The sequence below is a fragment of the Chelon labrosus genome, assembly GCF_963514085.1.
Source record: "Chelon labrosus genome assembly, chromosome: 21".
Classification (NCBI taxonomy): domain Eukaryota; kingdom Metazoa; phylum Chordata; class Actinopteri; order Mugiliformes; family Mugilidae; genus Chelon; species Chelon labrosus.
The window spans coordinates 23,100,866-23,115,943 of record NC_140354.1 but is presented as its reverse complement, the minus strand read 5'-3'; the positions used below and the strand labels follow the sequence as shown (position 1 = coordinate 23,115,943).

General features: G+C 44.3%; 1 protein-coding gene across 1 annotated transcript in view; it reads left to right on the top strand.

Annotated features, from left to right (window-relative positions):
- mgat5b (alpha-1,6-mannosylglycoprotein 6-beta-N-acetylglucosaminyltransferase B) overlaps nt 1–15,078 on the top strand; it is a 64,612-nt gene that overhangs the window by 30,216 nt on the left and 19,318 nt on the right. Inside the window, exons 9-11 of the mRNA XM_084571269.1 lie at nt 10,171–10,302; nt 12,631–12,764; nt 13,534–13,664. Coding sequence (XP_084427395.1) covers nt 10,171–10,302; nt 12,631–12,764; nt 13,534–13,664 — 397 coding nt within the window. The remainder of the gene's footprint in view (nt 1–10,170; nt 10,303–12,630; nt 12,765–13,533; nt 13,665–15,078) is intronic.

Below are 15,078 nucleotides of genomic sequence, written 5' to 3'. Positions count from 1 at the left end.
GCCTCCTTCTCTCTGTTACCACAGGACGTTCGGTGAAGTTGTTAACTGACTGCCATTCAAAGGATTTGGACCGTTCCTCTGCTAGCATTAGCGTTAGCCTTTTCAGATGCATTGCAGTAGTACTTCAGTTGTATTTCAGGACTGACATGTCACGGTAGTATGGGCTTCATCTTCAGTGAAGTATTTCCACACACTTGATGAACCAATGACCCACTGGGCTCCTCACCTGTCTTCTAGGAGGCGTCCATGTTGTTATTGTCACGTGATCGGCGACTAGTCAACTTCCTGCTTAAAGTGTATGTGGCATGTATGTATTCAGGTCAAGAACTGTTGACATCGACTCGACTTTCAATAAACTCAGTCAGCTTCAGAATACTTTATTAATCCTTCCAGGAAATTGTTTACAAGCTCTAAGCCCAGTCGTCCTTGTTTCAGCTTTGGAGTTAACGTGCTTGCTTTATTCTCGGTCCTAGATCATAATAAAAAAATAGAATTACATTTTTTCCCTGCAAAACCTTGAATGATAATTTCTGTCGCTACTATTTTTGCAGTTAATTTGAATCACTATTGAATTCATTTGAAAGTATTTGCTGTTTTTGTTTTGCAGTGTATTCATTAAAGCTGATATTTGGTCTCTCGTTTAATGAAATGTTCAGCCTTGGAGCAAACATAATGGAGCCCTGATAGTGACAAACAAATAATCTATCAGGCTCCGACCAAATTCCCTCGACCCAAAAAAGAAACCCCAACCCTGTGGGTTTTATGGCTTTAAATTGGGCTGTAAATGACGGATGCCGCGTGTCAATAAATCCCTATTCTGTGTCTGTTAATGAAGAGGAAAAAGAGCGTTTCTCTCCTCGCTTTACTCTTACTCTCCCACACGCTGTTAAATTGACAGGTCGTTATGTGGGTTGCTCTCCCACAGATTCCCCTCAGGCTCGTATCTATTTACATTTCCTCCTCTTCGCTTTTCCACCCAGGCGCCGGGAAAGGAGTTTAATATCTGCGGATGGCCTGCTGTGGTTCTGGCGCAGACAGCTCGGTGGATATGTTCAGCGCGTTAGCCACGGCGGGAGTTTAGTTACGGTGGGAGTTGAGCTGTTGGTTTCTTGTCACATAACCGCCTCTGATTGGCAGCGTTGGCGCGCTCGTGCGTCCTCAGCTGAGCAGTCCTCTCTTCTCCACCTTCGCTTTTTTCCTCACCCAGACAAATCAATCGTCCTCTCAGGAAGCACGTCCAGACTGATTTCTTTCTGCGTGGCGCTCGCCTTCCCTGCAGATGCTCTGCTAACGTCTCTTTCTGTTGCATGATATCAAGAGATGCACCAATCACACCTTCCTGGGAGTAGCTACTGAATGAATTAGCATTTTAATTGTGCAGGTTTTTACATGTCTCTGATCCTGTCTCGCTGACACTATAAATATGAGAGGAATTAAATACATGCGGTTGTTTTTAAAGTCCTTGACAAAGAAGAGAAACAACCGAGGGCAGAGATAAATCAAAGTCGACAAAGTCCTTCTGATCGGAGGCTCCGACTTCTACAACTGTAAACTGTGCTGGATTATTGCAGAACACCTACATCTGATCTACTCAAAGGAGAAGGTTGATTGAGTAAAAGAAGACGACCAAGATGTCTCCAGGGCTGCTGTCCACATGGATCCCAGCTTGGTTCATCTTTTCAATCACTTCTTGTAGCTTCTAATAAAACCAGAGAATGGACGTGGGCCTTCTGAGGATGTCCTGTGGTGTCTGGCAACAGAATGTCAAGGAGTGTCATTGCTATGGGGTGGGGGTGCATGGTCTGGTCTAGGTGGGTGCTACATGTCTAAGTAACATCCACACCAATGAATGCCAGGTCCAGAAGTTTCCCAGCAGAACATTGAACTGTCACAAGATGGTCAATGAGTCCGGTAACTCTCCATCTGGATTTCATTATGAGACGAGTTTCAGCCGATACAGAGAAAAGAATCCCTCTGCACCAACTGGATAGTCCTACAACCAATCAGATGACGTGTTCAACTACTGTTACTCGTCTGTCCCCGCCCCCAAACAGTCTGGTTGGCCCGATAGATCATTGCTGGAGCAGAATCAGTTCCCAACAGAGAGACTCCAGATAGTAAAATTTGGTGGGTGGGTTTGGTTGGTTTTTAAAAGTGAGACATTCTTGTGGACAGGGAGGTTGAGTAAAACCCAGATCAACAGACGAAGCAGAGCCTTTGTCTCTCTTCTTTCCTGGATTTACTGTAACTGAGGCGGAGACCGATGCGGCGTTGATGTGAATTCCTTAAGTGGTGGCGGCGCTCGTCGCTGCAGCGGTCCAGAGAGCTGCCAACAGCTGTCACTTCCTCTCAGGGATCTCCCCTCATCTCCTCCTAGAGCGACACGGGTAATTAGCCTGCAACGGAGCGTGGCGTCTCAACACCTGAGGAGCCGGGAGACAGCTGCAGGTTTCTGACAGCGGAGTGGAGACGTAACGTGAGCACGCACGTCGGCGAAAATGGTCTCGTCGTGCAGAGATAATCTGGAGAAAACCAATATTTCAGTGCTTGTTTTAAAGAGAAGCCCCGTCACCTCCATCAGACACTTTCTTATTGCATGTCAGCCTGGGCCTTTCACAACCTGCCATTTCTAAATCACTCACATCTAATCTGGATCTGTGGAGCTCTCCTCACAGCCTCCAGGTAATTAAACCCTGCTCCCGGCTGCAAACATGAACATGTGCCACAAGTCACATGTGATGAGCTGCTCTGACAAATGATTTAACAAATGTCAGATTCATGGGTCAAACGCGTGCGCTATCCAACCGCCAGCCCCCGAACACTGCAGGTAATGACGGGGCGTGCTCAGGCATTCTCAAGTGTAAAATGAGAAACTTGAAATCAAAGCCGTTTTATTCCTCGAAGCACCAACAAAGAGCGCCGTCAGCGCCGTCGGTTGTCGGGTTGTGCCTCTCTGTGAGCGCCTGCTGATTGATGTGCCTCTTTGTGTCTGAAAAGCAAGGCGACGGCAGCGTTGGTAAAAATAGTCAGAGCAGGAAACATCAGTGCGGCGGGGCAGCTTGGAGAATAAGTGAAGCTGGAGCTGAAGCTCTTTTGCAGGAAATTCAACCGTTCAGATTTCTGTGGAGCGTTTAGGAGCCAAGAATACACAAAGTGTGTTAAAGTGTTTTCTTCTTAAAGCTCAGTCGTTTTGCTTCTTTACATAGTTTCATAGAAAATAAAAAAAACAACAACCTGATATGTTTTTAAAGGTCAAGTGACGTTTAAACTGAACGTCACGCTGATTTTATGTACGCACATGTAAAACTGTTACTGCAGGTTGAGTAAATGAGGTCCTCCTGTGATGATGACTGTTCGGAAAGTGCATCAAGAATAGAAGGAGGAGAGGAAAACATGCAGACAACAAACAGTCCCTCCATAGCTGGAAATATGTTTCTACATTGGATCAACGACGTAGCCTGAAGTGCCACCGAAGACCATGACTTCTGTCTTTTGTTCATTAAAATTCAGAAAATTTAAAACCATCCAAGCTTTAAGGTCGTCTAAGCACTTTAGCAGCAGGTTAACAGAGTATGATTCAGACTTTTTGAGGGGGACATAGATCTGGCTGTCATCCGCATAGCAGTGGAAAGAAATGCCATGTTTCCTGAGAATGGAACCAAGTGGAAGTAGATAAAGACAAAATAAAAGAGGACCAAGCACAGAGCCCTGTGGGACCCCACATGAGAGAGGAGCAGTGGAGGACACAGCGTCATCAAGGCTGACACAGAATCTACGGAGAGGTCCCAAAGGAACCCAGGGGAACTTCTAAGCAGCTAAAGGCTTCTCTCACAGTGGCTAATGTTAATGTTGATGAATCCACTCAACAACCATGGTGTGACGGACAAAGACACTGCTCTCCAAGAAGAACATTTCTAAACATCATGAGGACAAGACAGAAGACTATTGGGACAATGTTTAGTGGACAGATGAGACCAAAGTAGAATAGTTTGGTTTAAATGAGATGAAACAACACTGCATCATTCCAGCATCAGAACCTCATCCCTCCATCAAACATGGGGGTGCTAATGTCCTGGTTTGGGCCTGTTCTGCTGCATCTGGACCAGGACGGCTTGTCATCATTGATGGACCAATGAATGCTGAATTCTACCAGTGAACTCTAAAAGAAAATGTCAGGACATCTGTCCATGAGCTGAATGTGAAGAGAAACTGGGTCATGCAGCAAGACAACGAGAACCAAGGACACAAAGTGGTTCTACAAAAGAACGGTTAAAGAAGAACAAGGTGAATGTTTAGGAACGGCCAAGTCAAAGTCCTGACCTTAATCCAATAGAAATGTTGTGGAAGGACCTGAAGCAAGCAGTTGATGTGAGGAAACCCACCAACATCTCAGAACTGAAGTGGTTCTGTTCTGAGGAATGGGCTAAAATTCCTCCAAGCTGCTGTAGACCACTGATCAGCAGTTACCAGAAACATTTAGTTACAAGGAGGTCACAGCAGATACTGGACACAAGGAGGACATGACTTTAACACCTCACAGATACGAACAAATGATTCATGGTTTTCTGAGTCTGACAACTGAGCTCTTTCTGATCCTAACAGCAGAATCTGAGTTCCTCCTGTCTCCATTAGCATGCTGGACCTTGCTCCCTCTTCCAGGCCGGCTTTCCACATAGTGTCACATCTCCTCTCTGCTCGTGTCGTTCCCCCTCACATCGTGGACTCTCGCCCTCTGTAAACTCCTTTCCCTCAGCCTCAGACCCTCATATGCTGCCGATAATCTGCCTCAGCTGATGCCCCTCCCTGCAGTAAAGAAGTCTCTTCTACTCGTTTGTTTCTCTCCCTTTGCCACAAACATAATGTTTCTATATGGTGCCAGTGGCCAGCTGTGAGGAACAGAGAAGCTGCAGCCCAGTGGTTGTCAAGTGCAGTAAAATTTATGCGTGTCTTGTACCTTTGTTCTTTCTCCTTGCAGTCTTGTCCCTCTCTCACGGCTCACTCCTCCTCTCTGAAGTCTGCTCAGGTCATTAAAAGCCACAGCTTGGTCTCTTTAGGGCTCGCTCTCATTCTGTGTTTGGATGTGTCTTACGTTATTTTTGCCTCTTTTTTTTTTAATTGAATAAAATATGAATTCACCCCACTTACAATCAAAGGACGATCTGTGTCTCTAGTGGCAGAGCATGAAGCTGCATGTGGTGACACATTCCATTCGTTATGGAGTCATTTATTCTCCAATAAAGAAACGTAACGTGCATTTGAAGTATGAAGAAGACAGGTCTGAGCATGCTCACTGATGCTCTGCCTGGTTACACTGCACAGGAGAATCACAACCAAGCAAAATACCAGCGTTGTGCAAAGGCTTTTTTTGTTTTTGTCTTTAATAGCTCTCTCCTCCTGCAGCTGCACAAGGCTGTGCATCGTTAGAAGCATGCCTTTATTTGCTGTTTTGGTCTTTTTCTGGGATTTGTTGCTAATGATAAAACTGATAAAATAATGCCAGCCTTATCCTTTAATCTCCTGCGTATGTGCGAGGGAGATAAAGAGCGATAGGGCCGGGTCCCCCTCTCCACACTCCTGGCTCCTTAATGCACTTTAATCCCTTTACACTCCTTTAAAGTTTGTCTGGATTTGCATATATCCAATTAAAGCTCTGAACGGCGGCGGCTCCAGTGGCTTCGGCGAGCGCTCAGTCACTGTAATACATCTGCTCTCACATCAGCATTCAGCTCTGAGAGCAACGGTTCACACTTAAACTCCTGCAGAGAGCTCTTATGTGGACACAGCGCTGACAAGTGACGGCAAATATAAAGCGATGCATTACGCTCCCAAATGCGTCTGTAGTAAGTGGGATTGAATCCAGCGGTTTGGGTCCAGAGTGAATTATCCCAGGTATGAAATGGACTGCCTTAACATGAAATTTGATTATACACCATTACACGGTGGATTTCAGCAGGTTTGTAGCCAGACTCAGTTCATTCAGAATATGAATGCGGTAGCTCTCCATCTGGATTTCATTCTGCGTGCATATATGTATGTTTCAACCAATCAACCTCTGCATCAACGTAAGCCCCGCCCCCAAACAATCTGATTGCCCCAGCAGTGTTTGAGGATACCTTTAAGGCGAGCTTGCACTGGCCCCAACACGTTTCCAACAATGGAAGCGTCTTTTCTACATTTCTACATAAAAATGATTCAAAGCATCAGCGGATTTTCTCCCAGTTCCTTAAGGGAGACAAAGAGAACCCAATCAAATGCGTGAAACAGAAATATTCTACTTGTGTATTTGTTTGTTTGGGAAAATGAGCCAATATTACATATCAGTGATGTGCACCTCTAGGATTACAAGTTAATTTCAAGACCGTCTGTTCTGAAGTGTTTCCAATCGATGTAATGAGATTTGCGAGTAGCCAGAAGCAAGACGTGCGACAGTCCGAGAGGTCACGATTGCGCCACCGAACGCTTGAGCGTCTCAATGCAGAGACTTGGCGACAGTGTCAGTGGCAACGCTGACGAGCTGTAGCTTTTGTCACTCGTAGTGTGAACGCTCTAGTTTTTGGATCATTTTAGTTTAAAAAGCAAAGATCAGGACACATGAGTCCCAGAAAGTGCTGCGGTGTCCAAGCACATTCGGCAAAAGATGATGCAACATCAAGAAAAAGGGCAGTTGGGAAAATAGTTTCATCTAAAAGAAGAACCCATAGAAGTAGGAGATTCACAGAACATGTCCAGGTAATCCAGGCTGTTAACAGTGAAGGGGAACAGACTTGGAACACACAGGACGTATACACAGAGGGGCTGATGGGGTGAGACTAAAGAGGGAGGAGCCTACAAAGACAGGTGGTGAAGCAAAAAATGAAACGCTACCAGGGAGGAAACTTTCAAAAAAAATGGGAAATACACTTTATCAACGTTTTACAGTAAATACCTGCAAAACCAACGTGTGCATCTCTGTGTTTCTCTGGGATCATGATGCTAAAAAAACACTGACACTTAGACAATACAGTCCATGAGTCCCATGCACACCTGAGATGTTCAGCTAGAGTTGAAAATACGACACTAGTAGAAAATAATACATGACCGTGCATGCAATAACTTGCAAATTTAGCAGATTAGTTTGTATGCTAACGTGCCAAATTAAAATGCTAAACAGCTGCATTTGACGTAGTGTCATTGTGAGCATTCTGACGTTAGCTCTAACGTGGCTCTAGACTCACCAGATCTGATAAATGTGGAGATGTCTGAGCGTTAGACATGTGACTTTCCTAAAGTATTTCTTTTTCCTGATGCTCTAACTTTAAGTTTTTATTGCGTCCTTGGCTTTAGGCGTCGTATTTCTTCCTGTCTTTCTTTCCTCTCCTTACATAAAGCCCTTTATAATCTATTCAGCCTCGATGGAGTTTAAATCACTGCAGTTAGGATCCCGCTACATGAACTGTATTTTATCCACCTGGCTGCGTGCACTTAAAGAGAACACAAATACTCCTGAAGTGAAAAGGCCTCTTGTTTGTGTAAGCGGTGAATTGCCCGGGTGTACACCTTTGACTGATGACAGACAGCAGAGCTTAAAGCCCTGCCGCCTGACACACTCGTCCTCATTATCCCGTCTACTGTAGGGGAACCGGCCGGCGTTTTTCCAACGAGGCTGCAGAGCTGACTGAATGTGTTCAGCGTCCAAGGGAAGATCGATGGGCTCTTGTTTTGCAGGTATTTATGCGTTTGGAGGCTGCAGGACGTTTTACTGAGCCCGGGCAGTTAAAGAAGCAGAGAGAGAGAGAGAGAGAGAGAGAGAGAGAGGAATCATGGATGTGTGACAGTAGAAAGTTTCAGGTCACAGTCCAACGACTCTGAAAACTTTATTAAGCGGGCCGTTCAGTCTGTTCTTTCTCTACTTCTTCAATCGTACTTTGAGTGTTCTGTTTTTTTTCACAGACATGTTTAAATTTCTGTCTTTCCTTTGACAAGTCTGCTGCCTTTCATCCATGATCCATCCAGAACAGAGTGTGACTCACACCAGAACGATCGAACCCACCCGAGGAATAAAGGCCCCCGGTTTAGGAACAATGACCTTGATGTGAAAGCGTCTTTAGACAGTGGTTTGTCAGTGCCATGGTTGGACAACTTGACGATGTTCACGTGCATTTATGCAAAGATGCTGAAACAAACACACAAAAATGATGCGTTACAAGCTGTGCTAATGCTAATGCTAGAAAAGTCATCCAGGTCACGGTTCATTCAACAAACAAAGAGTTTGTAGAGTTTCTTGAAGACTTTAAAACCCAACTCCTCACCAGTCTTTTATTAGAGTTGAAGCCTTGGATGAAAATAAGAACATCCGTGGGTGGTGTCTGTCAGAAACTCACATGACTAGAGTCTGTTGTTGGCCTGTACTTGGAGGAATCTGTTTTTATGCTGTTTTCTTGTCTCTAAGGAATAGATGCTCCTCTGACGACCCATTAATGTTCAGAGGATCCAGACTCAAGGTCTGAACAGGGGAGAATCTTCTGGGGGCAGATGTTGAGACCTTGTCGTGAAGTCGTGGCAGGGTAGATGTTCAGAAAGGGGCTTTCAGATTTGACATAGCTGGCTGCCTTTACTCGTCACTACCAATCTGTCTTCTCTGGCTGAAATGTGGACGTTGCTGTCCTCCACATTTTAAACCCCACCAGTGTTTAAGAACTGAAGACTTGGATAAAACGTCTTGTGTGACCGGAAGTAACCCTAACCCTAACCCTAACCCTAAGCCCTAGCTCTAACCCTAACCTCATGACGGCAGCAGCTGAATGAATTCAAAAATGTAAGAAGCTAATCCTCCAGTCTCAGAAGACCAGACCTTCCTCCTGCAAACACATGATGGACAGAAACAAGCAAAGTTAAACCTCATATCCAACCTTCTGAAACAGAGACTGGAGACAGAGGGTAAGACATCTGGCGAGGACAGCTGGTTTCCTAATAGTCATGTCAGTGGATCATAGACGTGATGCCACAGTTGCTTTTGCACATGTGAGAAAAAGGCGGGGGGGCAACATTAACACATCTCTTATTTTGTCTTGTCGTCATGTTTTGACGTCGGGTTCGAAGTGAGAAGCAGAAGGATTAAATTTCACCCCGTCGTTAGCGAGTATGTCGTCGAAAAGTGGCACATAACAGATTAGATGTCAGCGCTGGTGGAGAAGTAGCATTCGACTGCTCTGGCGTCTGGAGTTTATTTCTACAAACTGCCTCAGACTGTTTCATGGCACATTATCTTGACAGGCAGCAGCGTCTCTTTAGCGCAGACCTCCTCGTCCTCTGCTGTGCTGAAGTTTGAGGAAACGCTCAACGGAAAGCATCTGATGTGTAATGGGGGGCAGCAGATTACCGGCGGGCGTTAAAACTGATCAAGCTTGGAAGTTTAAACCCACAGAATTCATAGCAGGTGCCACGGTGCAGGAGGAGGATGGTTAGGAAGTCCAGCAGCACTCGTAGTAAATGGCCTCCATCGGTCATAAGGGGCACACTTTTTAAATAATCTGAAGTTCTGCAAATAAACTGGATAATCAGACCGTACGCCTTATGTCATGGCTTCATGCTAAAAACAGATTCTGCACAAATCCTGCATGAAAGCAGCCGTTCCTTCTGTATCAGATTCGCGCTCCGTGCAGATAATACGTGTCTCTAACTTGTGAGTCTGAACGAGCTGCGAGGACGAATTGGGCGGCTCCCCGCTGCGAGGAGGCGCTGGATTCGAATGGCTCTGCCGTCTCGCTGCGAGCACTGACACGCTTCACGACGTGACCGGGCGCCTTCATGTTTCCCGTCTGCTGCTTCCTCGCTGTCTCACTCCCGGCCCTGCTGCTTGTGATTCTTAACTGTCTCGTAGATTTTTAAGTTTGCTTTCCAAGAACGGCTGCAAAAAAAAAGTATTATCCGATCACTGTTGGCCCAGAACTACTTTTAACACATCTGATTGGCTCATAATTGCAAGAAAAAAGCCATTTCAAACGATGTAATCAGCAGTAACAGTACCTGCTGCTGGCTACAGTGCAGCTCTGCTAAAGTGGTTTCTAAAGCTTCACCAGACTTTGATAGTATTTGTGCTGCCTCTCGTAGACTTCCCCTGGAGCTAATCCCACTTTTGTGCTCATGCTCTGACTCGGCGTGTCGATGAAAGCCCGTCTAACTTGTGTGCAGGTTTCTGGGCGTCCCCCCAGGAAGAGGAAGCTGCCCCCTGACCGGACCGCTGCCCTTTGACCTCATCTACACCGACTACCACGGGCTGCAGCAAATGAAGCAGCACATGGGTCTTTCACTGAGGAAGCACAAGTCAGTCCTGCTTCTTTTCTTTTTGTATGTCTTCTAAAATAGCTGTGATTTGTGTTTGTTTACGAGCCTCTGAGAGCAGGCTTTGCTTTGTGTGTCCTTTCTTGATTAACAGTAATTTCCTTTCTGATTAAATAATTCACTTACTTGCTCGCTGACTCATCTGTGCCTCAGTAAAGTTCTTCCTTTCCAGTTTGACCTCTAAACGCTAATCAATGAACGCAAACTCTTCCTGTGCACGGACGATCTGCTTTAAAATGAACGGCATTAACATTAACACGTGATGAGGACGCTGCTCATTTTCCTGTTTCATGTTTTAATCACTTCCACCCGCCGTGAACTCCGTCCTCTGACGGTAAAGGTTTTATTTATTTTTTTCAGCTCCAGCTGGCAGCGCTAAACAAGGACAGTTCTCGTCCTCATTTGTCCAAACAGAGAAAAACAAACCTTTTAATACAAATTACAGCTTTGCCCAGAAAATTCATTTTTTCCGAGAAAAGAAAAGAATAAAAGAAAAACACTCAAGTTACAGCAGTGGAGAAATAATGACATTCATTGGGGCTTTATTATAGTGGTTATACTGTGTAGCTTCAAGCAGTTTATTTTTCCCTATGAATGCGTAAGAGGCAAATGGAGATGCGTTAATTTCTCAACGAAGCATTTTACAATAATTCATCTTGCTGCATCCTGAAGTTTAAAGACGCCACAGCAACCAAAATCAAAACCGATGATCCTTGACTTCTCAAGATTCACTTATGATAAATCATTTTCCGTCTTCTCTCTGGCTCCATCCTAGTTTTTCTGTTTGCTCTAAGACGACGTACAGCAGACTTGGGACCTCATGCATAAATGTTTTCTTATTTTTCTCCTCCATTTGTACTTAGTGCAAAGAGATGAAAATAAGAAAACATGCTCTGTCAGCAAAATCTGTTGATTATGTTCAAGAATTGCATATGATATTAGTCCAGCTGCGCGTGCCAGGAAATTTCCAAGAAGTGTGCTCATTAAATTACACGCAGAAAACAAATTATGTATTGACTTTAATTACATAAATCACTTTAATCTGACAGGTCACTTCATACTAGGACAGGAGAAAAAAATAAATAAATAAACATCTCTTCTGCAGAGGTAGAAAGTTTCCTTAATGATGTGTAGTTAATAAAAGATCTGTTTATTGTTTTCAGTAGTGAGCAGTGGTGTCACCCGCTCAGACAAATGCATCGTCAGCGCAATAATGTCGTAGCTATGCAGAAAAATAGTTTAGTATGAAAATAGATGTCCAAATATCTTCAGCGCCAGGAACACTTCAGCAATGGAAGGAGACTGGGAAATTATTTTAGGATGCTTCTGGCTCCAGAGTGTCATCCGCCAGAGGATGGAGCATCAACCTCCTGGAGACTCTTTACCACATGTCAAAGAAATAAATGTGCAGGGATATCATAGTTAATATAGTTATAATCAACTACAGTCACTAAAATGAACAAATGGTATCCTAAAAGTGATAAACATTTCAAAGCACAGAAGGTAAATTGTCGTTTGTGGATGTTGGCGTCTCCTGTGGTCAAGATCACTCCTAAATGATGATGTTACCTAAGAGCAAATGTACACAGGTGTTGATAAATGACCCAGAAGATCTAATCGACTTAAGATCAAATGTGTGCATGCACAGGATCAATGCTTGAGGCCCATCGTTATCATACACGAGGCCTAATGTTATCAAGCTTGAGGCCCACCGTTATGGTACATGAGGCTCAGCATTATTATGCTTAAGATCCATCACTATAAATGGGGCCCATATTTATCATACATTTAGACCCATTGTTATCCTGCATGAGGCCCATCTTTATTATGCTTGAGGCCCATTGTTGTCATCCTTGAGGCCCATCGGTATCAAAAATGATGTCCATCATTATCATACATGAGGCCCATCGTTATCATGCTTGAGGCCCATCGTTATCAAGCTTGAGGCCCACCGTTATCATACATTAGGCCCAGCATTATTATGCTTAAGATCCATCACTATAAATGGGGCCCATATTTATCATACATTTAGACTCATTGTTATCCTGCATGAGGCCCATCGTTATCAGACATGAGGCCCAAGGTTATAATACATGAAGCCCATCATTATCATGCTTGAGGTCCATTGTTATCAGACATGATGCTCAACGTTATCATGCTTGAGGCCCAATGTAATTATGCCTAAGGCTCATCTATTTTTTTTAACATATTTTAGGTTAACTTTTAGTTGTTTCCCTTTTTGCAGCAGTAATGATTCAAATCAAGTGATGATTTTATTCTAATTGTAATTCATTTCTCATTTCGTCCCAGGTGCCACATCCGAGTGATCGACACCTTTGGCACAGAGCCCGCCTACAACCACGAGGAGTACGCCACCCTGCATGGCTACAGAACCAACTGGGGCTACTGGAACCTTCACAGCCAGCAGTACATGACCATGTTCCGTGCGTGATTTCATTTTCTCCGACACACATTTCAACCGTGCATTTGCTCGTTGAGACTGCGACGATTAAACGCTTGAGTTTTCACAGACGGTTATAGATTGAACAACTCATCACAGCACTCATCCCAGCTTTGATGTGGGGTTTTTTGTGTGTTTTGGTGAACATGTTCTGTGTGTGTGCTTTTTCATGCGACGGAAGAGCACGAGCAGATTGTGTGAGTTTATAGAGACATCAGGGCTCCAGACAGGGAACTCAGTCAGAACAGATGTGTCTAAAGCCTCCTATTGTGCACCAGCAGCCCCCCCAACACACACACACAATCTAGACATATTTAGGGGAAATTGGTGGCAAGGGAAACTTCAGATGTTTGTTCTAGTGTCCAATGAATTCAGCGACAATGGGCAGCCCCGCTGTTTCTGAAATACTGTTATCACAAAGAGGACTGACGCTGAAAGATGTCAGCTTTCATCTCTGGGCTGAAAACTGACTGAAATGACAGGTCCTTTGTTCTCCTCACTTGACAAATCCCTGCTGCAGCATACTGTTCATTCGCAGCTTTGCTTTATTTCCTGAATGCTTATTTCCTAAGTCCTTCACTCTGCACCAATTATTGAACTCGTGAAGTTAACGCTGGCCTCCTCAACCTCCTGTACATGCACCACTTTTAAGAAATCGTAGGAAATAAGATTAAGAAACACATGACTGCATCCTTTCTGGTGGTTTGAGACTGAAAACTGTTTTGCCAGTAACTTTATTTCCGTCCGTGCAGCTCACACTCCAGACAACTCGTTCATGGGTTTTGTGGCAGAGGAGCTAAACGAGACGGAGAGGCTGAATATTCAGAGGAACAAGGTTAACAACATGGCCGTGGTGTACGGCAAAGAAGCCAGCATGTGGAAGGTGAGTATGACTCCACTTTGTCATTCATGTTGGGGCTATTGTGGTATTTGTGGAGGGTTTTACAGCGCAGCTATGAATATATACCGAGCTGTGAAACACCCACCTGATTTTACATTTCCCGCACACAAGTTCCTCTTCGGTGGATCTGGCCCGAAGCGAGATGTCTCGAGTAAATTTTCCCTCCGAGCTACTGCCGCCGCCGCTGCCGCTGCCAAGGTTTCTCACTCTTACTGTAACTTTTGAAGCGCGCTGCAGCTTCCCTCAAGGTTTGCTTCTCTGGAATCCGGCTTTGTTCTTACACCGCGGCGGCGCTCCGTGTTTCACAGAGCAACTCGAGCTGTGGTAGAAGACTGGTGAATCTGAGAGACTGTTGAGTAAAAAAAAAACAGCAGTGGTTGGGTCTCTATAGAAATAGAAGACCCCCTCATTGAGAGCAGCATCTCTTAGATTTGCAGGAGTGATTTGGTGCTTGTTTGACATGAACTCTCCTCTTTTTCTCTTCATTAACTTCCCCTCTTTCTCTTTGTTCATCCTCTGACGATGCATCATTGATGGATCTGCTCAGCTTCAGGTAAAACCACGTGCTTTTCACATTACTGATTCTCCAAATGTCTCAACCCGTGAGCAGACTCTGTGTTCCTGTGTTGTTTTTGTGCCTGAAGCATAAATACAAGCGCAATTTAAATCCCACCGCAAGAAACCGCATTTCAAGTTCAAGATTGTCATCCGGCATTTGAAGCAAAATGAAGTAAAACATGGAATGCGTCACAGAGGAGCGTTCTGTGAAATGAATTTAAACTTAAACGAGATAAATGGCGTTTTCTTTCTCCGCCGTCACGCCCTCCACTCGCCCACAGCTTCCCGTTGTCAGTGAGAGATTAATGTACAAACATTTCACAGTCTGCAGTTTCTGATTTTATCCTCGTAAGAGAAACAAAGTGTGATTCCGCGTCGCTCTGACATTAAGAATTGTCCAGGATGAAAAATGAGGACTAACACTCTGGTGACATTTAGAAATGATTCAAGCCTCGGAGACATACGGTGACTTCAGTGAATAATTCATTATAGTCTTACAGGAAAATAAAAATCTTTTTGATATAAACTCATTTTCGTCAGTAAAAGGTTTCAAGGAAATTATCTGTGTCAGCTTTTATGCAGCTGATCACTGATCACGGGGTCTGTCTGATCTGTCGCTAACTGGTTATTTTAAGCAATAAAATCCATGTAAAGTGTTTTTTATCCATCAGTTCCTCAGTGATACTGAACCTGGATAGCTGATAGAAAGCAGAACACTGTGCACATTTATAACACATAGAAGCAGAACAAATACAGCCCCGCTTTAACTCTGGAATAAAATAAATAGTCTCTAAGAAATAGAACAAAATGTCTACAGGACACTACACTTGAAAATAAA